Here is a 21,823-nt window from a genome sequence, read left to right on the forward strand (position 1 = left end):
TTTGTTCCTTTAATTACAGCCCAACTGAGTCATTAAAAGTGGGAAAGGATGAGGAATGGAGAACAGCAGTCTCTCTCCCTTAGAAGAACCAGGTTCCAGGTTTTGCCTCCCTCTGAGCAATGCTATAAGATCCCCGACCTATAATAAATGGAAATCCGTATGTTTATTCATCTTGACTTCTAGAAAGGCGGTCTCTTGTTGTTGCCTCTCAGCACCTCTGTGCCATCAGGGGTCCTATGATCTTTCCTAATATTTGGCAGACCAGATGTTTTCCTTTGGGTCAAAATGAAAGAAGAAGAAGATGGGGCAGAGGAGGCAGAAATGTGACTGGGTGATTTGTAGGTTGGATGAAGTTGAGGAGTGTGGGATTGGTTTGAGATTGGTCTGGGATTCAGAGGCAGGGCTAAGAACTGACACTAGAGGCTCCTCCTAAAATAATGCACCATTGCTCTCTAGGACCCAGAGAATATGCAAACCTTCCACCGCCCTTACTCCTTCCTATGAAGGCTCTGACAATTGAATGTTGCCCGTCCTTTCTAGCCCCCTTTCCCATTATGTTTCTCCACATACCCCAGTTTCTTACCAGATAGTTTCATTTTTCTCATGTGCAAAGTGAAGGTAATACTAATATCTAGCTCATAATATTACTGTAAGAATTAAGTTGGTTAAATGAAGCAAAACACTTAGAACCATGCTGGACGGTCTTTGTCTGGATGGTTGCTCTTATATTACCAGCTTTTCTTTTTTTGTAAAATGGACACGATGGTACCATGTAGTTATAGGCATTAGTTGCCATGAACATAGGCAAAATAGCACACAGTAGGTGCTCAGTTAATGCCAGTTCTCTCCTGTGACTACTCTTTTCTCTGCAATACTCACCCCAATCCTCTTAGATAGTCTCACACAGAGAAACAAGTAGTTTGTTCAAGGTTATGCTGCAGTCCTGCTGAAGCCTATCTTGTCTTCTGAAGGAGCTATTAAAACAAGGCGTAACTCTTGTGGTGTTTTGCTCCCGCTCCATTCACAGTGCTGGATACAGGACTGTTGCCAAATAGGTAATTATACTGTACAGTGACAAAGCTGATGCTGTGGGCCATCACTGTTGGAATGTGCAACTGGAAACGGGTCTTGGAATTAAATGTAGATTGTATTACTACCTCCCGACATGAATTGAGCAATTTCTGTATCTTTCTAGGCCTTTGTTTTTCTGTTTGTATAATGGGAGAGGGTACCTTCTGGCTCTGGCAGTCTTCATCTGTATCCATGCAATGGGTAAATGGGTAGATTAAAGATGGCCACACATTATTTGCTACTCTTCTCATTGACAGGGGAAATCTAGCTCTCTGCCCCTTGAATCTGGGCTGACCTTATTGACCTGCTTGACCAATAGAATGTGATGGAAATGATGTGAGATTTCTGAGGCTAGAGACTAAGAATCCTTGCAGCTTCTGCCTAGGTATTTAGAATGCTGCATCTTGGGATGGTTCCTTAGTAAGCCCAGGCTCCATGACGTGAGAAGCCCAAGCCAAATGGGGAGCCCATGAACAAACCCTCTATCTAGTCGACAGCAGCTCAGGTCCAGCACAGCCAGTGTCAACCGTCAATGCTACCAGTCCTAGCCCCAGACAGGTAATAAAGGATCCCTTCTGCAAATATCTCCTCCATCTCCAGTTGCCCTATCTGTCTTGGATCACAGACAAACCAGCTGCACCCTCCACATAGCTCTGACTCACAAAACTGTAGACAAAACAAGAGTGTCTAAAGCTACTGAGTTTTGGGATAGTTTGTAACACAATAAATAGCTGGAACAAGGAAAGCGAGCTATGATCCGATATTTCAAAAGGGGTTGAAGAGGACAGATTGTGACCAGCAGATTGTTTGGTGTTGGGTTAATCAAAAGGCTTCCCGTGCTGGGAAAACCAGAACAACATAAAAGAATGGCATTAGTGAAATGCATCAGGGGGCAGCGGTGACTTAGAGATGGCTGTGGAAGTGTCCTCCATGCGATGCTGTGATTAAGGGCTTACAGTTTTCTTTGTTTTTGTCCTCTATCTTGATTAAAATTTTGCAGTGTTTCTAGTGCCACACAGAATAAATGGACCCACAGCTTACATTTCAAACTGTGCCTTGCTGACATCATTATGTTTGTCAGATTTATAACACTTCTAATACACAACAATTTTTCACTCTTGGAAACACTGAAGGGGAACACAGGCTCCCTCTACTTTCTCATGTTTCATTCACAGTTACCTTCTCTATTCCCGGTAAAGGGGTAGAGTCTCCTTGGAAATAATTGAAAATAAAAATTATATCACAATTTCTAAAACGTATTGTCTATAGTTTCACCTTCCTCATATGATCTTCTACCTGTTATCAGCATTTTATTGTGATTGTAGCAAGTTACTATGCAATTGGTGGCTTAAAGTAACACACATTTATTGTCTTACAGTTCTACAATTTAAAAGTCCACCACAGAGTAAGGGGATCAAGAGCATCTTGGCTAACACGGTGAAACTTCATCTGTACAAAAAATAAAAAAAGTGACCTGGCATGATGATGCATGCCTGTAGTCCTAGCTACTCGGGAGGCTGAGGCAGGAGAATTGCTTAAATCCAGGAGACAGATGTTGCAGTGAGCCGAGATTACGCCACTGCACTCTAGCCAGGGCGACACTTCAAGATTCTGACTCAAAAAAAAAAAATCCAACTCGGGTCTCAATGGGTTAAAATTTAGGTGTTGGCAGGGTTGCATTCCTTTCTGGAGGTCCAGAGGAAGTCTTTCTCTTTGCTTTTCCAGCTTCTAAACACGACTTCTCTTCCTTACCACGTAACTCTCCAGCTTCACGGCTGGCAATGCTGCCTCTCTCTACCCCACTCCTCTACTTTCCTGAGCACACTCTGATAATCCAAGATACTCTCTTTCTTTTAAGGTCAGCTAATTAGCCATCTTAATTCCATATGCAAATTTAATTCCTGCTTTCGTCATGAAAGGTAACAGAATGTAGTCACAGGCTCTGAGAATTAGGATGTGGACATCTTTGCAGGGGCCATTATTTTGCTTACTAGACATCTTATGGCCATCTCCCATTTGGGAAACTACATAGCTGAGAAACACATTATCCAAAGGGGAAGGTTACCACAGCAGAACCAGAAAACTGAACAAAGAGATGTCAGATTTTTTAATCTTGTGTTTCAAAAGTTGAGGTCTATAAGGTACAGCTATTATAGAAGGTAAAATCATCATCATCATTATAATGACAATAATAAAACAATAGAAGAATCTGTGATCTGTTAGAGAATTACTTTCTCTCATATTCACAAAGAAATAAAGGTCATTTGAACTGAGGGAAGCGAGGAATGCTGAAAGTCAAACAAGGTAATCTAGAAAATGCTAATGAGTATCCTAAAAAGGGTCCCATTCTCTATTCCCACCAGGCTAAGCCCGTGAGTGGAGGAAGGAGAGGAGGGGCAGAATGTCAGGTGGGTCTGAGGACTGTAAAGGCAAAGGGGTTCTGGGCATCACTTGCTACATAGCGCAGGTTGACAGCAAGCATGGCGAGTGCTCCTCCCCTGTGTGAAAACAGCCGACGACTCTTTTCTGGCATGTCTAGATCAAATGAGTTCCAGACAGTTTTCCTCAGATCCTCCAGGTGGAACTGTTGGACATTTCTCATGCCCTCTGGAGGCTGGAAAAGCTATCTGATGGACAGAGCCCGCTGGCCTTAAATGACTTTGTGGTGGAATACAGCACATGAGGCAGCAGCTGTACTACACACCTGTGAATCAGGTGGGAACAGAGAGGAAGGAGAGTGACGGACAAGGGCCAAATGAGGCAGCAGGTGCCAGATTAAAAAGCGATGGCCCAGCACCAAACACACCCTTCGCTCCTAGGCCTTTCGGGTACATCAGCCCCGTGAACTCAAATGTTCAGTGAAGACGTGGGAGGCAGAAAAAAAATGAAATTGACTAGAGTTAAGTTTCCACTAACAATGGAACAGAAATGAAATGAATTCAATTACAGGAATGTTATAGAACATTAGATATGTTGTGCTCCTAAATTTGTGTGGCCCCAAATATCGTATCCATTACATACAAATGTCAGTAATGTGGTCTCATTACCTTACTCATAAATGGTACTTTATAAATCCTAAATCAATGCCAGTTATATTCTTGGAGGTCTTTGCGTTTTTGTTTTTTTAAGAAAAATCTATCAGTTTAAGAACTGTTGCTTCCTTTTGAAAGATAAGAAACTGATGCTAATGAAGTCAGCACAGACTCCAAAGTTATGGTCTTTCTAATGCCTAAATCCAGGCATTAGCCCACTTCACTCAGCCCAGCCTCCTTTCCAGAGAACTCACCTCAGCTCCCAGTGTGGGAAGGCAAGGCAAAGTGACCCTGGCAGAAGGAATGACAGTGAAGACCGGGTCTTGATCCTCCACCCTGCCACCTGGTGGTAAGACCTTGAAAAGTCACCTGCTTCCTGGGCCTGTTTCCACAATCCTGAGGAAATCTATTGCCCAGGTTTGTGTGAGGATGAGCTCTTAGCTTGTAGACATGCTTTGAGAACTCTAAGGTATTCTAAAAATACAAGGCATTATTATTTTATACCTGAAGGAATTTCTTTATTTTTTTATTTTTTTTTATTTTTTGAGATGGAGTCTTGCTCTGTCACCAGGCTGGAGTGCAGTGTTGCCATCTCAGCTCACTGCAACCTCTGCCTCCTGGGTTCACTCCTGCCTCAGCCTCCCAAGTAGCTGGGACTACAGGCACGTGCCACCACACCCAGCTAGTTTTTGTATTTTTAGTAGAGATAGGGTTTCACCATGTTGGTCAGGATGGTCTCAATCTCTTGACCTTGTGATCCTCCCGCCTTTGCCTCCCAAAGTGCTGGGATTACAGGTGTGAGCTGCTGAGCCCAATCAGGAATGTCTTAGAATGGGAGCTACAGGAAGAAGTTTCTCTTTAAATACATGATGGAGAGTCTACAGAGAAATGAAAGGGATTTAAGAATCTCAGTATAAATGTGGTATTTCCCTGTCTATTCTGAAGCATAGAGAGGAGCTTGCCTTACATCCATTGAACCCTGAAGTAGCAGTTTTAAAATTATATCCTTAATCTAGAGAGGAGGGTCTTTGACAACTTAATCAGACTGCTGAATTTTCTCTTAACCCCCAGGGAATGAACGTTCTTTCTCTTTTTATTTTTCCAGTTTATATGAATAAAAGACAAAGAGAGACAAGTCCAGCCTACATGCGTGCACACATACGCACAGACACACACACACGGACACCACACACACACACACATTCACACACACACACACACATTCACACACATCTCTGTATTCTGAGGTTTCATTCTTATGGGACATCTATCCTAAAGGAGAAAGGGCTTGATTAATTTGAGAAAGAGAACTAATGGATACAAGAAAAGAGGTAGACAACTTAATCCTTTCAGAAAGGTCAGCCTCACATTCTAGACACAATATAGGATATTCTTTTGTGCTGTTTGTCCATTGGCTGGGTTTAAGGCTTGAGCAAATCCTCCTCTCCCTCACTGGGTCTCACCTTTCCATTGTGCTATATGAAGGGGTAGGTTGCGATGGTCTGAAGGAGACAGCTGCTGATGTATATCCATCTAGCATCTACAACTCCTGTTGCCAGCACACCAGTGTTTCTTGAGAGTCTACGCCTTTGTTCATCTCAGGGCCATGCATTTCAGGTGTAGCTGCCTCTTGGTGCTAGCTCCCGGTATGGCTGGCTCTGGGATAAGCCCAGTTAATCCCCCTGACAAGCAATTAGTGCAGGGATGGATGGGCATGAGAACTAAGTTGGCCCAATGAGACACAGTGTAGTGACAGTAGTTGGAGACACTAGGAAAGAGCTGTTTTTGTCCTGTAGGACTTGCATCCAGCCTGCAGCTGACCCGAGAGTGGCACAGAGCTAAAGAAAGCAGAGCTAAGATAAGGAGAGTAACTCCAATGACGTTACTTGAGTCCTTCAATCCAATTTTCCAGACTTCCACTTAAGCCAATGTATTTCCTTTCCTTCTTTTCTTGCCTATACTAGTTTTAATTTCTATCACTTGTAATCCTAAGAATTCTAATCACTAAAATTTCTAATTGGCCATTCACCTCTGAAGATCTGTTGATCTTCAACAGATCTTCCTTGAGTCTCAAATATAGTTTGATTGCATTATCTCATTCTAGAAGTTTCTTCTTTGTATTGGTCTCCTGATGTGTTTGTTTCTCAGCTGGTGTGTAGCTACATTAAGAGCCAAGCGTGTGTTCTATCTCCCTTGGGTTCAGAGCGCCTAGTCCAGAGCAGGATTCCCATCCCTGGTTCTGTCCTTCCCTTTTTGGTCTTCTTTCTTTTTCCTTTATTTACTGAGATGGGTACTTTTGGGATGTTGAGCTGAATCAACAGATTCCCTGGGTTCTCCCTCAGTTTTTTAAGAAGCATGAGCTGAAAAGGCACTCTGTGCTCTAAAGGGTCACAGGTGACTATTATAAAGGTAAGTACGGCATACAGTAAGGACACTGTATGGAAAAGAGGGCCCCCTGGGGGGAGGAAAAAGGCTTCACAAAGAAGATGTCTCTGGAAGGATGTTCACTTGTTTGCTTCATAGGCTTGAAGAGAAATTCTTTCTAGGCAGAGAGAAGGTACAAGCAAAGGTTCTGAGGCTTGACACAGTCAGACAGGTTCATAGAACTCCATCTAATTAGCCCCACTTGGCTCTAGTGTAGATTGAAATGAAGTGATAAGAGACACTGCTGGAGAGACTGAAAAGGGATCACAGAAAGAAGAACACTGAATGCCAGGCTGAGTTTCGCCTATGTGGCAATATATCCCAAGTGTATTTCCAAGATACCCCAGTGTGTGTGTGTGTGCGCACACACACACACACACACACACGTTAAACACTCAGGTTCCTCGGACCTAGTCTGCTCTATAGGGTAAAAGCATTCTAGAGGTCGAACCCTGTAACTTAGGTCATTCCTATAAAACCATCAGTTTTGGCATACCCTCTGCAAGCAGCAGGAAGCTTCCACATCTTCCTCTGTGTCCTTGTCCCACACTAGATACTGAAATTCCAAGCAAACAAGGCTGCCTCTCCCTTCCTTCATGTCTTTGCTTGGCCGACTCCCCTCTTTTCCTAATGTAAGTTGACTCATCTTTTAAAGCCAAAAAGCCAAAGCCGAAAGCCAACTTCCCAAGTAAGCCTGCTATGAAACTGAGGTCCCAGCTGAAAACTTCTCTTCTAGACCAGCCAAAGCAGCCGCTCTCCATAAAAGTTTCACTTCACTGATGTCCCTCTACTATTGTATTCACAGAGGTAAGGCATGCCCTGTCTTACTCTCAAACGGACTGTAAACTTCTGAAGGCCAGAAGTTCTCCAAGACCTATTGTGTGCTGGGCACTTAAGTTATAATGTCTTATTTCATTCTTCTAACGATTCCAAGAGGCAGGTTTAAGGGTCTCATTTTACAGGTGAGGAAACCCAGATAGGCTGGCATGCTGAAGGCTGCAGAAACACGTAAGGGTGGTGTGAGTGTGATCCTCCTGACCAGCGTTCCCTCACAGGGCGGGGCTTCCAGCAGGTGGCCTTAGCACCCGGGCCAGTGCCATATTTCTGGGCCAAGGGGCACTTACCACACATCCTGAGGAGTCCACCTGCCGGTCGGACACACACTTGAAGTTGCGAGTGCAGCCCCCATTGTTTCGAGAGCAGTCACGAACTGGTCCAAAGGAGGACAGCAGGTCATTGATGGTTTCAAAGTACGTGGACAGCATCGCTTCTTCCCTTGGAGAGAAAGAGAATGGTTAAACCCCAGAGACATCTGCATCCCTAGATTTAAAAAGAATAATGTGAATTCATTATATTTTAAGCCATGACTTATTTATTATAATCAGGAAAATAATAAAAATCAATATTATAAAAAGGAAACATAGGACGTGGCGCTTGTCTAGCTGTGATACAGATAAATGGACCTAGAACTCTATAGTCTTTATTTCACTAATACTTATGATTCTTGGAGGTAGTCATGAGATGTACACTTTACCACAGGTGAACTGTGGCTTAGAAAGGTGAAGTGTCTTGCTGAAGGCCACCAGATTGTAATGTGACAGAGCAAAGTTTGAATCCACTTTCAGCTGAGTTCAAAGAGAAGGCTCTTCTCACTACCTCACTCTCAGCTTGCATCCTACCTGTTTCTACAGATTTCCGAGCTCCCTATAACAACTGCACAACTGGGTACATTCATATTATTCCAACTTTGTGAATATAAAATTGAAACCATGAAAGATTATGGGACTGATGCTAAATCCCACAGTCTATAAACAGCAGAACCAAGACACCAACACAGGAGTCTGCCCCTCTGGAGCCCTAGATCCTTATTTTTCAGACTATTGCATATAAGTCACACCGTCAAGACTATTGCATATGAGTCACACCAAGATACCCCAGCGTGCACACACATATGTGCGTGCGCGCACACACACACGTTAAAAAGTCAGGTCCCTGGGACCTAATCTCCTCTACAGAGTAAAAGCTTCTAGAAGTCGAACCCTGTATCTCAGATTATTCCTATAAAACCACCAATTTTGGCACACCCTTCTGCAAGCAGCAGGAACCCTCCCAAGGCAATAGCTGTTGGAAAGGTCGTGGGATTCCAGGGAAATACAAGATTCCTCCCAAATGAGGTTCTCAAAAGATAAGACTAGACTAGATACCATAATCCATGGATCTGCCAAATTTTTATGAGATGGAATTCTCTATGGTGGAGGATACAGATGAAGGCTTCTGATGTTGTCTTCTGCAGAAAGGGCCCCATGCAGAAAGGGTATATGATTCCGGCAGTCACAGGAGATTTTAAAGGAGCACCATGGGCAGTGGGAAGAGGAACATATCCTTCCCTGATATGTGCCTTAGGAGGTCCAGAGCCGTGAAGCAAGGGAAATGCCTGCGTCAGCACATGAAGCAGGAAGAGGCGAGTGTGCACTGGATGGGATGTGTCTGCCCCATCTTGCACCCCCTCTCCCATTCTTCTCCACTTCAGGCTTGGACCAGGTTTGAAACTCCTAATCATTTCCTGCCTCCAGTCTTATCCCTTCTGTCCCATCTTTCATACTGACTGTCAGTGAACTTGGTAAATCCCAGCTCCAATTAAATATTCCTCTGATCAATAGCTTCCCAGTACTTAGAGAAGAAATATAAATTAGCTTCTCCGGCATTCAGACTTCATAATCTGGTCCCCGGTTACCTGTCCAGCCACAATTACTCTCTCCTCATATCTCTATCCACTAGGCACAGGCCTTGTCTCATTCCTTGAACACAGAATCTCTGAAAACAGATTCTAAACTGGGAAGTTACATGCAGGAGGTTTATTGATAAATCCTCTTGCGAGATCATCTGTAGACAGCAAGGAAGGGCTGAGCTTGGTGGCTCACATTTGTAATCCCAGCACTTTGGGAGGCACAGGCAGGAGGCTTGCTTGAGCCCAGGAGTTCAAGGCCAGCTTAGGAAATGTGGCAAAACCCTGTCTCTACAAAAATTTTTAAAATTAGCAGGGTTTAGAGGTGCATGCCTGTGGTCCCAGCTACTCAACAGGCTGAGGTGAGAGGATATCTTGAGCTACAGTGAGACATGATCAAAACCATGTGTCAAAAAAAAAAAAAAAAAAAGGCAAGTGAAGGAGGGGCATTTGGTAAAAGGAAAGACTGATCTACAATGTGGGTCTAAAGCCTGAGTTGATCCTGCAGGGGGCCCTTGAGTTAAGAAGGCCCATTATGGATGTGCTGAATGCAGGCAAGGAATCCAGGCCTTTGCATCCCCACAGCAGCCAGTCTTTGATGAGGGTTGCTGTCTGGAATGGAATATACCTGGGTGAGCCAGTTCCCTGAGGTCGAAGGCAATGCCTAACCACTGACGGCCACACCTGGGGCTGGGTAGGCTGGCCCTGAAGAGGGGACCTGGGTGTGGTACCTGCCAGCACGTCTCTGAATCCCTAACCATGCTCTTCCTTCTGCCTGGGATGTGCATTTCCCAATGCTTACCTGATGAAATCCTAAGAATCTTTGAAAACTCTTCATATTCATTCATTCATTCATTCATTCATATATTGTACAAGGTTGCTGAGTGCTTACCCTGTACCAGGCACCATGCTAGGTGCTGGGGACACAGCAGTGATATCAGGCAAGGTCCTGACTTCGACCTCCAGAGCTTTACATTACTGCCTTTGTGAAACCTTCTCTGCTTCCCCCTACTAGAATTAATTCCTTTTTCCTGTGAGCATATTGGCTAAATCTTTTAACTTATTGATCTTAATTATCGCTTCACAGTCTCCCAGAGAGACTATAAGGTTTTAAAGGAAAAGGCTTAAGATTTATTCATTTCTCTTTAGCCCCCAGCACAGGGCCTGGAAGGAGAGTGTGCTAGGTCAATGTTTTCAAGTGATGAAACATGGAAAACACCCAAAGGCTTAGACGCAGTCTTCACCAATGAGTAGTTTTACTAAGAACTTCCTCAGCAGGGCACTCTTCACTGTCTCCCCAACTCTGAGTCCCCATTCCAAATCCTTCCTGTTCAGGAATGTAGCACAGGGACAAAGAAGAAGGGTGAGGCACTGCCAGGATTATCCCTTGCTTGCTAACTTTGTATGGAGCGAGGTGACAGGTTTATGGGAGGAGAAAATTAACAGTTCCTGAAGCTCTAGGGAGAAGCTCTGGGGAGACTTGCCACTTTTGAATCATGGAAAGAGTTGAGAATCCTGGGAAGACATTAAGGCTATTAAAATATTAATACCCTGGAAGGGAGAAGAAGAAATGGAAAGCGAGAGGAGGAGATAAGACAGAAGGACCTGAGAAAGTGAGAGAACAAGAGATAAACAGGGAAAGAAACTGCTGAGAAGGAAAGAAGAGACACACACAGAGGCAGAAACACAGAGTCATCCGCAAACAGATGAAGGGATACAAAGGCATAGATGAACAGACAGAAATACAGAGTGTTAGAGAGGGATACAGGTCATATGGAGAGAGGAAAACAAAGGCAAATAGAGGAAAGGAGGTGACAAGATAAAAATGAAAAGACAGAACTGGAAAAAGAAAGCAAAGAGAGGCACAGAGGCATAAGAAACAGATTAAAAGAGGAGACAGCATCAAGGTAAACGGAACAAATGTTTAAGCATGCAGAGGAGAGGAAGAGAAGGTGGGAGGGGGAGTGAGAAAACGGAACAGGAGGAGACAGATGCAGAAAGATAGAATGGAAGGGAAGAGAAAGACACTGACTAAAAAAGAAAACACAGGCCAGGCGCGGTGGCTCACACCTGTGATCCCAGCACTTTGGGAGGCTGAGGCAGGCGGATCACTTGAGGTCAGGAGTTTGAGACCAGCCTGGCCAACATGGTGAAACCTCATTTCCACTAAAAATACAAGAAATAGCTGGGCGTGGTGGCTTGTGCCTGTACTCCCAGCTACTTGGGAGGCTGAGGCAGGAGAATAGCTTGAACCTGGGAGGCAGTGGTTGCAGTGAGCCGCTACACTCCAGCGTGGGTGACAGACTGAGACTCTGTCTCAAAAAAAAAAAAAAAAAAAAAAAGAAAGGAAACACAGAGCCCTGGAGAGCAGAGATGGAGAATGACAAAGAAACAAGGAAAAGGAAGCAAAAAACAAGCAAAAACATGTCACCTTTCTCTGGAACCTAGAGACAGTCCAAGCTATAAAAATACAAAGGCTGTCTGCTTTTCAAAGGATTGATTCTGCATAAACATCGGTTACATGAGGGGAACATTACTTAAAACACAAAGACCTGACACAGGGGCTGTTATTAAGTCAAGAGAAGTGATTGTGTCAGGCTGGGGAATGAAGAATCTGAGCACAAGACAGAAAAAGAGCTTAAGGCAGACACTGGCGTTTTCTTAACTTGGGAACTCAATCCTTCATCTCACTGGTAGAACCCAGGGTTTACGGTCTGTCGGATCTTAAAACTGCCCCAATGGTTGGGGGTGGGGGTGGGGAGGCGCTAAGGGAAGACTGGAAGAGCACTGGGGGTGGAGGCAGTCTGGACTGATGGACAGACACTACGCTTGGGCATCAGGAGAGAATCCCTGATGGTGAGAATCCCAGCTTTGTCAGCAATCACCAAAATTACCAACGTCACCTACATTATTTAGGATTTCCTGAGCATCTGCTATGTGCTACGCATGATGCAAGGTGTCTTTCCTAAAATATTCCCTGTAATTTTTAACAAGAGCCCTAGAAACGACACAGTTTTACACCCAACATGCAGCTGGAGAAACAGGGTATTAGGGAAGTTATGTTACTTGCTCCGGTTCTCTATGGCATGAGGATAGAGTGAGGCCAGGCTGTGCACTCAGATCTGCGTGACCTCAAGTCCTGAGCTGCCTGAGTTAAGCGTCAACAACTTGCTCTGTGTCTTGGGCGAGTCAGAGCCCTCCTAACAGTAAGGCCGGTAAGAATCTGTGTTTAATCTCTCTGTCTTAGCAGAGGAGGACAGGATGGGCAGAGCCTGTGCATTCTTTACGTACCTCCCACAGCCTGATTTCTGGCCTGTGCACATGGTCCACAATGGCCTCAATCCGTGCAGGAATAGAAGAGGAGAGCACAGTGTTTAAGTTTACTAGACCTGCCATAGCAAGTACCATGAACTGGGTGGCTTAAAACAAAAGAAATGGACTCTCTTTTGGTTCTGAAGGCCAGAAGTCCAAAATCAGTGTTTGGCAGAGCCCTGGTCCCTCTGTAGGTTCTAAGAGAGAACCCTTCTTTGCCTCCTCAGAGCTTCCCATGGCTCCCAGCCATGCTTCGCTTTCCTTGGATAGTAGCTTCAGAACTTCTACCTCTGCTTCCATCACCACATAACCTCCTTGCTTGTGTGTCTGTGTGTCCTATCCTCTTCTTAAAATGACACTATTCGGGCTGGGTGCAGTGGCTCACACCTGTAATCCCAGCACTTTGGGAGGCCAAGGCGGGCAGATCACCTGAGGTCAGGAGTTTGAGAACAGCCTGTCCAACATGGCAAAACCCCATCTCTACTAAAAATACAAAAATTAGCTGGGCATGGTGGTGGGTGTCTATAATCCCAACTACTTGGAAGGCTGCAGCAGGAGAACAGCTTGAACCTGAGAGATGGAGGTTGCAGTGAGCCGAGATCGCGCCACTGCACTCCAGCTTGGGCAACAGAGTGAGACTCCATCTCAATAAATGAATGAATGAATGGATGAATGAATAAATAAATAAATAATGACACCATTCATTGGAGTTACATTTTACCTTAATCCGTTATAACCTCATCTTAGTTATATCTGCAAAGGCCCTATTTCTAAATAAGGTCACATTCTGAAGTTCTGGTAAACACATATTTTGGGTGGACACAGTTCATGCCATTACCCAGGGCACAGAGGCACGGGCCCACATGCGCATGGTAGGACAGAGCGAGGACTAAATAAAACACCTCAGTCCTTGGCTCTTACCAAAGTGCTCCTAATACCACACTGGCCCTTCCCACTCCAGACACTTCCTGTTTCATTGTGGTCCTTGCAGGGTATGAAAAATCTTAGGGAAAGGAACATAATAAAGTCACTCTCTGTATTATCTGTGCCTTCCTTTGGGAGGAGAAAAGACTAACTTTAATTAAATACCTACTACACTCCAGGAGCCGTGTGGAGGGTTTTCAACCACTATACATAAAAGAGCTTGATGAACTTTTTGTACAGGGCTAGATAGTAAAGATCTTATGCTTTGCAGACCACACAGTCTCTGTCCCAATCACTCAACTCTGCCATTGTAATACACAAACAATCATAGACAACATGCAAAAGAAAGAATATAGCTATGTTTCACTAAAACTGTATTAAAGATGGGTGTAGTGGCTTATGCCTGGAATCTCAGCACTTTGAGAGGCTGAGGTGGGAGGATTGCTTGAGCCCAGGAGTTCAAAACCAGCCTGGGCAACAGAGTGGCACCCTAACTCTCTCTCTCTCTATATATATTTTTTTTTAATTAGACAGGTATGGTGGTGTGCGCCTGTAGTACCAGGTACTCAGGAGGCTGAGGTGGGACAATTGCTTGAGCCCAGCAAGTTTGGTGGGGGCTGGGGGGCATCAAGGATTCAGTAAACTGTGAGTGCCATTGCACTCTAACCCATGTGACGCCGTGAGACTCTGTCTCAAAACAAACAAACAAACAAAAAACCTGTATTTACAGAAAGAGACAGCCAGATGAATTATTTTCTGTTTTAGATGTAAAAACCCTGAAGTTGGTGTTGGAGTTAGGATTTGAACCCAGGTAGGTCCAACTTCATATTCTTTCTCCTACATGAAATCTTCTGAAATACAGCCTTCTCATCTGTAAAATGGGAACAATATCTGTCTCACTCTCAACTCTGTAAATCACTATGAGGACATAATAACATGATATAGAAATGTACTTTCCAAACTCTAAAACCTAATGCAAACTTATTCGTTATTCATTCATTCAATAAATATCTGAGTACCTACTGCAAGCCAGGTCCTGAGTTGATTATTATTATGGCTTTTCTTTGGCCTTCCAGTACCTGTTTCTGCACCTGCATGACCCAGACATTGTACAAAATGGTTTCAAACCTCTCTCTATCTCTGACATACAAATTATTTTTTTTCTGTTAATACTGGCTCCAAAACAGAGTTAGCCAGGCCCCACCAGAGGATGAGATGGCCATCCCCTCATTACCTGACCGGTCAAGTGCAAATGCATCACCTGGGCTCCATTTGGCTGAGTCAGCCCAAGCCCCACAGAGCGTGAGCATTTGCAGGGTGGCTGGGAACAGATGCTGACATGGCCTGCTGTTAATAAATACCAGGAAAGGTGTGTGTCACTCACAGAGAGATGTGAATGGATGACACCAAGCCAAGACAGTGACAAGTCCCCCACTGACGCAGACTAATCACTCTCTGGTAACAGCCAGCAACCTGGTTTCCTGAGCTCCCTGGGAAGGAGGAACCTAAGACAATATCCTGATAAAATCAAGCTCAGTTTTTTTATTTTAAAGAAATAAAGCTTTGTTGAGATATAATTCACATACCATATGATTTACCCACTTAAAGGGTACAGTTTAAGTAGGGTACAGTTTAAGTGATCAATATTTGAATATTTTCATCAACCGAAAGGGAAACCCTGCTTCTATTATGAGTCCTGGCCATTTCTTCCCAATGCCCCTAGCATTGGGAAACCACTAATCTTCTGTCTTTATAGATTTACCAACTCTGAACACTTCATGTAAATTAAGCCATACAATATGTAGTCTTTTGTGACTGGCTACTTTCAGTTAGCATAATGTTTTCAAGGTTCATCCATGTTTCAGCATGTAGCACGCCTTCATTCCTTTTGCATTGCCAAATGATATTCCATTATATAGACATTCCACATTTTATTTATCCATCATTAGCTGATGGACATTTGAGTTGTTTCCACTTTTTAGCTACTATGAATAATGCTGCTATGAACATTCATATACAGGTTTTTATGTAGATACATGTTTTCATATACCTTGCGACTCCCCCTGCCTTAGGATTTAGGGAGCCTTCTCAGCCCCTAACAGCATGAGCCACAGTATAGAACAGTAGATAAGAGGGCAAGTTTGTCTGGAGTCAGACTTCTCTGAGGAGGAATCCCAGCTTGACTTGCTATGAGACCTTGGGCAAGCCTCTTTTTTTTTTTTTGAGACAGAGTCTCATTCGGTCACCCAGGCTGGAATGCAGTGACATGACCTTGACTCAATGCAACCTCTGCCTCCCAGGTTCAAATGATTCTCCTGCCTCAGCCTCCTGAGTAGCTAGGACTACAGGCATGTGCTACCATGCCCGGCTAACTTTTGTATTTTTAGTAGAGATGGGATTTCACCATGCTGGCCAGGCTGGTTTTGAACTACTGACCTCAGGTGATCCAGAGACCTTGAGCAAGTCACTTAAAACCCAGGCCTCCATTTTCCCATCTGTAAAATGGGGATATTATTACCTAGCTAGCAGAGCTAGCATGAGTAAGAGATTAGAGCAAATGTGTCAAATGCCTGGTAGGCAGTAAGAGCCCAACTACTAGTAATAATTAGTACCACCTGAAAGTCCCTCCAAGTTGCAAGAACTATGCCTTGAGAATGTTGAGGAGCTCAATGTAGAAGAAGGGATGAGAGATCTGAGACCCTATGTGGTTCATTTTCTCATTTAAAAATGTTTCATTGGTGCTGGACTTGTTCTGGGCACTCGGCTGGGTTCCTGGGAGACAAAAGAATGGGTGTGACACAGCACGTGTTAGGCAGGGAGAAAAACACTAACCTAGCAAGATAACTGAGGCCCCAGGACCACAAAGAGGACTCTCTCTCTTGCCAGACCTTGGAAGTAGGAGCTCAGAGAAGGCTTTTTGGAGGAGGTAATATTGAGCCTGAGACCTAAAGGTTGGGTGGAAATTAGGTAAAGGGGAATAAATAGAGTGGGATAAAGAAATTCTAAGCAGAGAGAAAGAATAGGCTAAGGCCTAGAGGTAGGAGAGAGAATACCCTGATTGAGGGGCTTCAAGAGATGCAGAAAAGCTGGACTGTCAAGGAGGAGGTGGGATATGGCAAAGGGTGAAGCAGCAGGGGTGCCAGGAGCCAGGCTAGAGGAGATTCCCGTGTGCCAGGCCATGGTGATTCTGGACTTTACCCTGGCAGGTATGGGCTGCCACCCAACGGTTCAAAAGCAGATTCTGCTTTTATTTAGAGTAATACCATAGATGAATAGTTTACACAAATCATTATGGCAATAATAGTTCAAGCTTTTTGTGCATTTATAGTATGCCAATAAATGGTTTAAGCACAACATGTATCAACTCACTTAATCTTCCCCAAAAACACAATGATGTAAATGATACATCCCCATTTCATAGGAGAAAGAAACTCCTACTTTGAGGCAGTTTTGAGAGCAGTTAAGGATAACGTAGGTAAAGCATTAGGACAGTGCCTGGCACAAACAGCTTTCAGGGGAGGAATAGGGTGATATGGGACAAGCCACAGGGAGGTACATTTGAGCTTTTCCAAAGCCAGAGATATTCAGCAAGGGAACACTCTCTTCCAATTTACTGCTCCAGCCTCTTCAGAAATGCAAACTGAGGAGGGTGGCCATTTTCTTGGGATAGTTGTGGAGGGAAGCAGGTCTCCAGGGGAGAGGTGTACAATATCATGGTGATAACAACATTCACGAGGACTAATAACTATTGAGAATCTGTGACATGAGAACTTTGGCTTAACATAGATTATCTCATTTAATAATTGTCATAGTCCTATGGGATCATGCTATTATCCCTGTTGTATGGTTTGCATCTGTGTCCCCACCCAAATCTCATGTTGGAGGAGGAGCCAGGTGGGAGGTGATTAGATCACGGCAGGGCATTGGGTTGGGGGCAGGAGACTTCCCCATTGCTGTTCTCGTGACAGTGAGTGAATGCTCACAAGATCTGGTTGTGTAAAAGTATGTAGTACCTGCCCCTTGCTATTTTCCTGCTGTTCCAGCCATGTAGGACATGTCTGCTCCCCCTTCCCCTTCCACCATGTTATAAGTTTCCTGAGGCCTTCCCTACATGCTTCCTGTACAGACTGTGGAACACCGAGCCAATCAAACCTTTTATCTTTATAAATTGCCCAGGCTCAGGTAGATTTTATAGCAATGCAAAAACAAACTAATACATCTGATTTTTCAGTTTGAAAAGAAATTGTCACGTGCAGGACTTGACATTTACGGAGGTGAGAGGACTGGCAGTGAGTCCTAGTGGCAGAGCTGGGTTCCACCCTAGGTGTATCTGACTTTCACCTCTTTCATGTCCTGCCTTTCTCTTTAAGAGGTCATTCCATCCAGAGATTCTGGGACTGGTGTTTTAGCTGACACTTAACATTCTCTTTCCTCTAGTAATTATGGTTTGCACTAATTTAGGTATATATATATATATCTATATATATATATATATATATATATAGCTGTTCTGAGTGGTCTCATAACTTCCTGTGAGTGTCTTGTGCCTCTGAGTACAATTGAAACAGTGAAAACGCTTTATTTCTGTTATGGAGAATGTTTTAGAGGTGTGGATAAATGAAGCCAGCTACAATATTCCCTTAAACCCAAACTAGAGCAATATCCTAATTCCTTTCAATTCTATGAAGGCTGAGAGAAGTGAGGAAGCTGTGGAAGAAAAGTTTGAGCAGAGACCATAAGTTGTAAGAAAAGAAGCAATCTCCATAGCATAAAAGTGCAAGGAGAAGCAGCAAGTGTTGATGTATTAACAGAAGCTGCAGCAAGTTATCAAGAACATCTAGCTAAGACAATTAATGAAGGTAACTACATTAAACAACAGGTTTTCAGTGTAGATGAAACAGCCTTTTATTGGAAGAAGATGCCATCTAGGACTTTCATAGATAGAGAGGAGAAGTCTGGGTTCCAAGATTCAAAGGACAGGCTGTCTCTCTCATCAGAAGTTAATGTAGCTGTTGAAGCCAATACTCATTTATCATTATAAAAATCCCAGGGCCCTTAAGAATTATGCTAAATCTACTCTGCCTATGCTGTATAAATAGAATATGAAAGCCTGAATGACAGCACATTTGATTACAGCATGGTTTATTGAATATTTTAAGCCCACTGTTGAGAACTCCTGCTCAGAAAAATGGGCTGTGATAGAGATGCACAGGAGGTTAATGCTGTTTTCATGCCTGCTCACACAGGATCCTTTCTGCAGCCCATGCATGAACAAGTAATTTCAACTTTCAAGTCTTATTATTTAAGAAATATATTTTGTAAGGTTATAGCTGCCATAGACAGTGATTTTTCTGATGGATCTGGGCAAAATAAATTGAAAACCTTGTTGAAAAGATTCCCCATCTTAGATGCCATGAGAAACATTTCTGATCTATGACAGGAGGTCAAAATATTGATATTAGTAGGAGTTTGGAAAAAGTTGATTCCAACCCTCATCGATGGCTTTGAGTAGTTCAAGACTTCAGTGGAGGGGGTAACTACAGATGTGGAAATAGCAAGAGAACTAGAATTAGAGATGGAGCTTGAAGATGTGACTAAATTGCTGCAATCTCATGATAAAACTAATGAGAAGTTGCTTCTTGTAGATGAGCAAAGAAAGTGGTTTCTTGAGTTGTAAACTACTGGTGAAGATGATGTGAATACTGTTGAAATAATAACAAAAGATTCAAAATATTACATAAACTTAGTTGATAAAGCAGTGGCAGAATTTGAGTGAATTGAAAAAAATTCAATTTCAAAAAGAGTTCTGTGGGTAAAATGCTATCAGACTACGCCACATGCTACAGCAAAATCTTTTGTGAGAGGAAGAATCAATTGTTGCCACATACTTCACTGCTGTCTTATTTTAAGAAATTACCACAGCCGCCTCAGCCTTTGGTAACTACCACCCTGATCAGTGAGCAGCTGTCAACATTGAAGCAATACCCTGCATCAGCAAAATGATTAAGGCTCACTTAAGACTCACATAATCATTAACTTTTTTTTTTAAGCAATAAAGTATTTCTTAATTAAGGTATGTGCATTATTTTTAAAACATGATGCAATTGTATACTTAATAAACTATAGAGTAAAAAATAACTTTTATATCCACTAGGAAATAAAAGTGTTTATGTAACTCACTTTATTGCAATAGTTGCTTTATTACAGGGTTCTGGTAGCTAAACACAGTATCTCTGAGGTATGCCTGTATACAGGAAAAAGCAAAACAAACATGGGCTTTGTCCCTCTGGGGCTTACAGGTAGTTATTGAAACAGTCACTCAGCAAATACCTGCCTCAATATCAATATGTGTGTCTCTATCTATAGCTATGGCTATGTTACATCTGTATCCATGCCTATATATCTGTATCTGTATCTAGATGCCTATTCCCCTCTCTATATCTAAATTTATAAATACAAACTGTGGTAGATGCTTTAAAAATACTGAATACAATAAGATCATATGGCAGAGGAGGCAAGCTAATCTAGGGATTTGGGAATGGGAGTGTGGACTGAAGCATATTTCCCTGGAGAGTATCAGGCCCTGAAACCGAACCAGCCTGTGGCCTGGCAAGGTTTCATCAAACCCAGGCTGTCCCCAGGAGAGATGAAATAATATGTATCCTCCACTCCCACCCCCACCATGCACGGTGACCACAGAGTCCATCTGATTGCAGAGGCCATCATTCCTCTGGCAAAAAGTAACCTTCTCCTCCCTGTACTTGTTCTGACTACTTATTCATGGAAATTCTCCTATTCACTTAAATTTACAAGAAAAAATAATCTCATTAAAAGTAGGGAAAGGACATGAACAGGTACTTCTCAAAAGAAGACATTTATGCAGCCAACAAACGTGAAAAAAAGCTCAACATCACTGTTTGTCAGAGAAATGCAAATCAAAACCACCATGAGATACCATCCCATGCCAGTCTGAATGGCAATGACTGAAAAGTCAAGAAACAACAAATGCTGGTGACATAGTGGAGAAATTGGAATGCTTTTACACTGTTGGAGGGAGTGTGAATAAGTTCATCCACTGTGGAAGACAGTATGGCAATTCTTCAAGGATGTAGAACTAGAAATATCATTTGACCCAGCAATCTTATTATTGGGTATATACCCAAAGGAATATAAATCTTTCCATTATAAAGATACATGCATGCGTGTGTTCATTGCAGCACTGTTCACAATAGCAAAGACATGGAATCAACCTAAATGCCCATCATGATAGACTGGATAAAGAAAATGTGGTACATATGCACCACGGAATACTATGCAGCCATAAAAAGGAAGATCTTGTCCTTTGAAGGGGTATGGTTGGAGGTGGAAGCCATTATCCTCAGCAAACTAATGCAGAAACAGAAAGCCAAACACTCCATGTTCTCACATATAAATGGAAGCTGAACAATGAGAACACATGGACACCAGGAGGGAAACAACACACACTGGGGCCTATCACGGAGCCGAGGAGGCAGAGCATCAGCATAAACAGCTAATACATGTGGGGTTTAAAACCTAGGTGATGGGTTGATACGTGCAGCAAAACGCTATGGCACACATTTACCTATATAACAAGCCTGCATGTCCTGTACAAGTATTCAAGAACTTTAAATTTTTTAAAAAAGAAATTCTCCTGTTTACCCACCCCTCTTTCTCCTACCCTTTGCAAATCTCGCTCTTACTTTGAAAAAGAAACAAAAATGTTTCAGCGGCAAATGCTGAAGCTTGAGGATTATTTATTCATAAATTACCCACATGGAGTCATTGAGAGCTCCTCCCACGTCTCCACGCAGACAGAAGAAGCTCATGAAGATGGGTTCCACAGGCGGGAAGTCCTGGGGTCTCAGCTGTGATTGCTCAGAAGGCCAGCACCTTCCCCTGGGTGGGAGTGTGCCCTGCTGCTCAGGAGCATAAGAGACTGGTGATCTGGATGGCAGAGGGGTTGCTGTGAGCCAGGAGAGCCCTGCATTAGACAGTAAATGGGTCGGTGTCCTCTAGCAGGAAGGGCGCTGGCCTGGAGGTTCAGGTATGGCGTCAGGGTCCAGCTCAGCCTCCCTCTGCTGTGCGTCCCTGGGTGATCCTCTAACCTCTCCTGACCTCAGATTCTACATTTATACAATGATGGGGTGATCTCCAAGGGTTCTTCCAGCTCCAATTTCTAATAACATAATGTGGCTTCCAAAGAAGGCTGACAACTGCTTGCAGTTATCAATTTCACTTTCAGAAATAAGGTGACAATGGAAGACAGGAGAGAGAGAGAGAGAGAGAGAGAGAGAGAGAGAGAGAGAGAGAGAGA

At 43.4% G+C, this 21,823-nt stretch overlaps 1 protein-coding gene across 3 annotated transcripts in view; it reads right to left on the reverse strand.

Annotated features, from left to right (window-relative positions):
* ASTN2 (astrotactin 2) overlaps window positions 1-21,823 on the reverse strand; it is a 948,324-nt gene that overhangs the window by 399,487 nt on the left and 527,014 nt on the right. For all 3 annotated transcript variants that reach the window (XM_032251601.1, XM_032251600.1, XM_032251599.1), the window contains one exon: window positions 7,652-7,802. In XM_032251601.1, the coding sequence (XP_032107492.1) occupies window positions 7,652-7,802 (151 nt within the window). The remainder of the gene's footprint in view (window positions 1-7,651; window positions 7,803-21,823) is intronic.

This window comes from Sapajus apella, unplaced genomic scaffold (assembly GCF_009761245.1).
Source record: "Sapajus apella isolate SASKATOON/1434 unplaced genomic scaffold, GSC_monkey_1.0 scaffold76, whole genome shotgun sequence".
NCBI classification, from domain to species: Eukaryota; Metazoa; Chordata; class Mammalia; order Primates; family Cebidae; genus Sapajus; species Sapajus apella.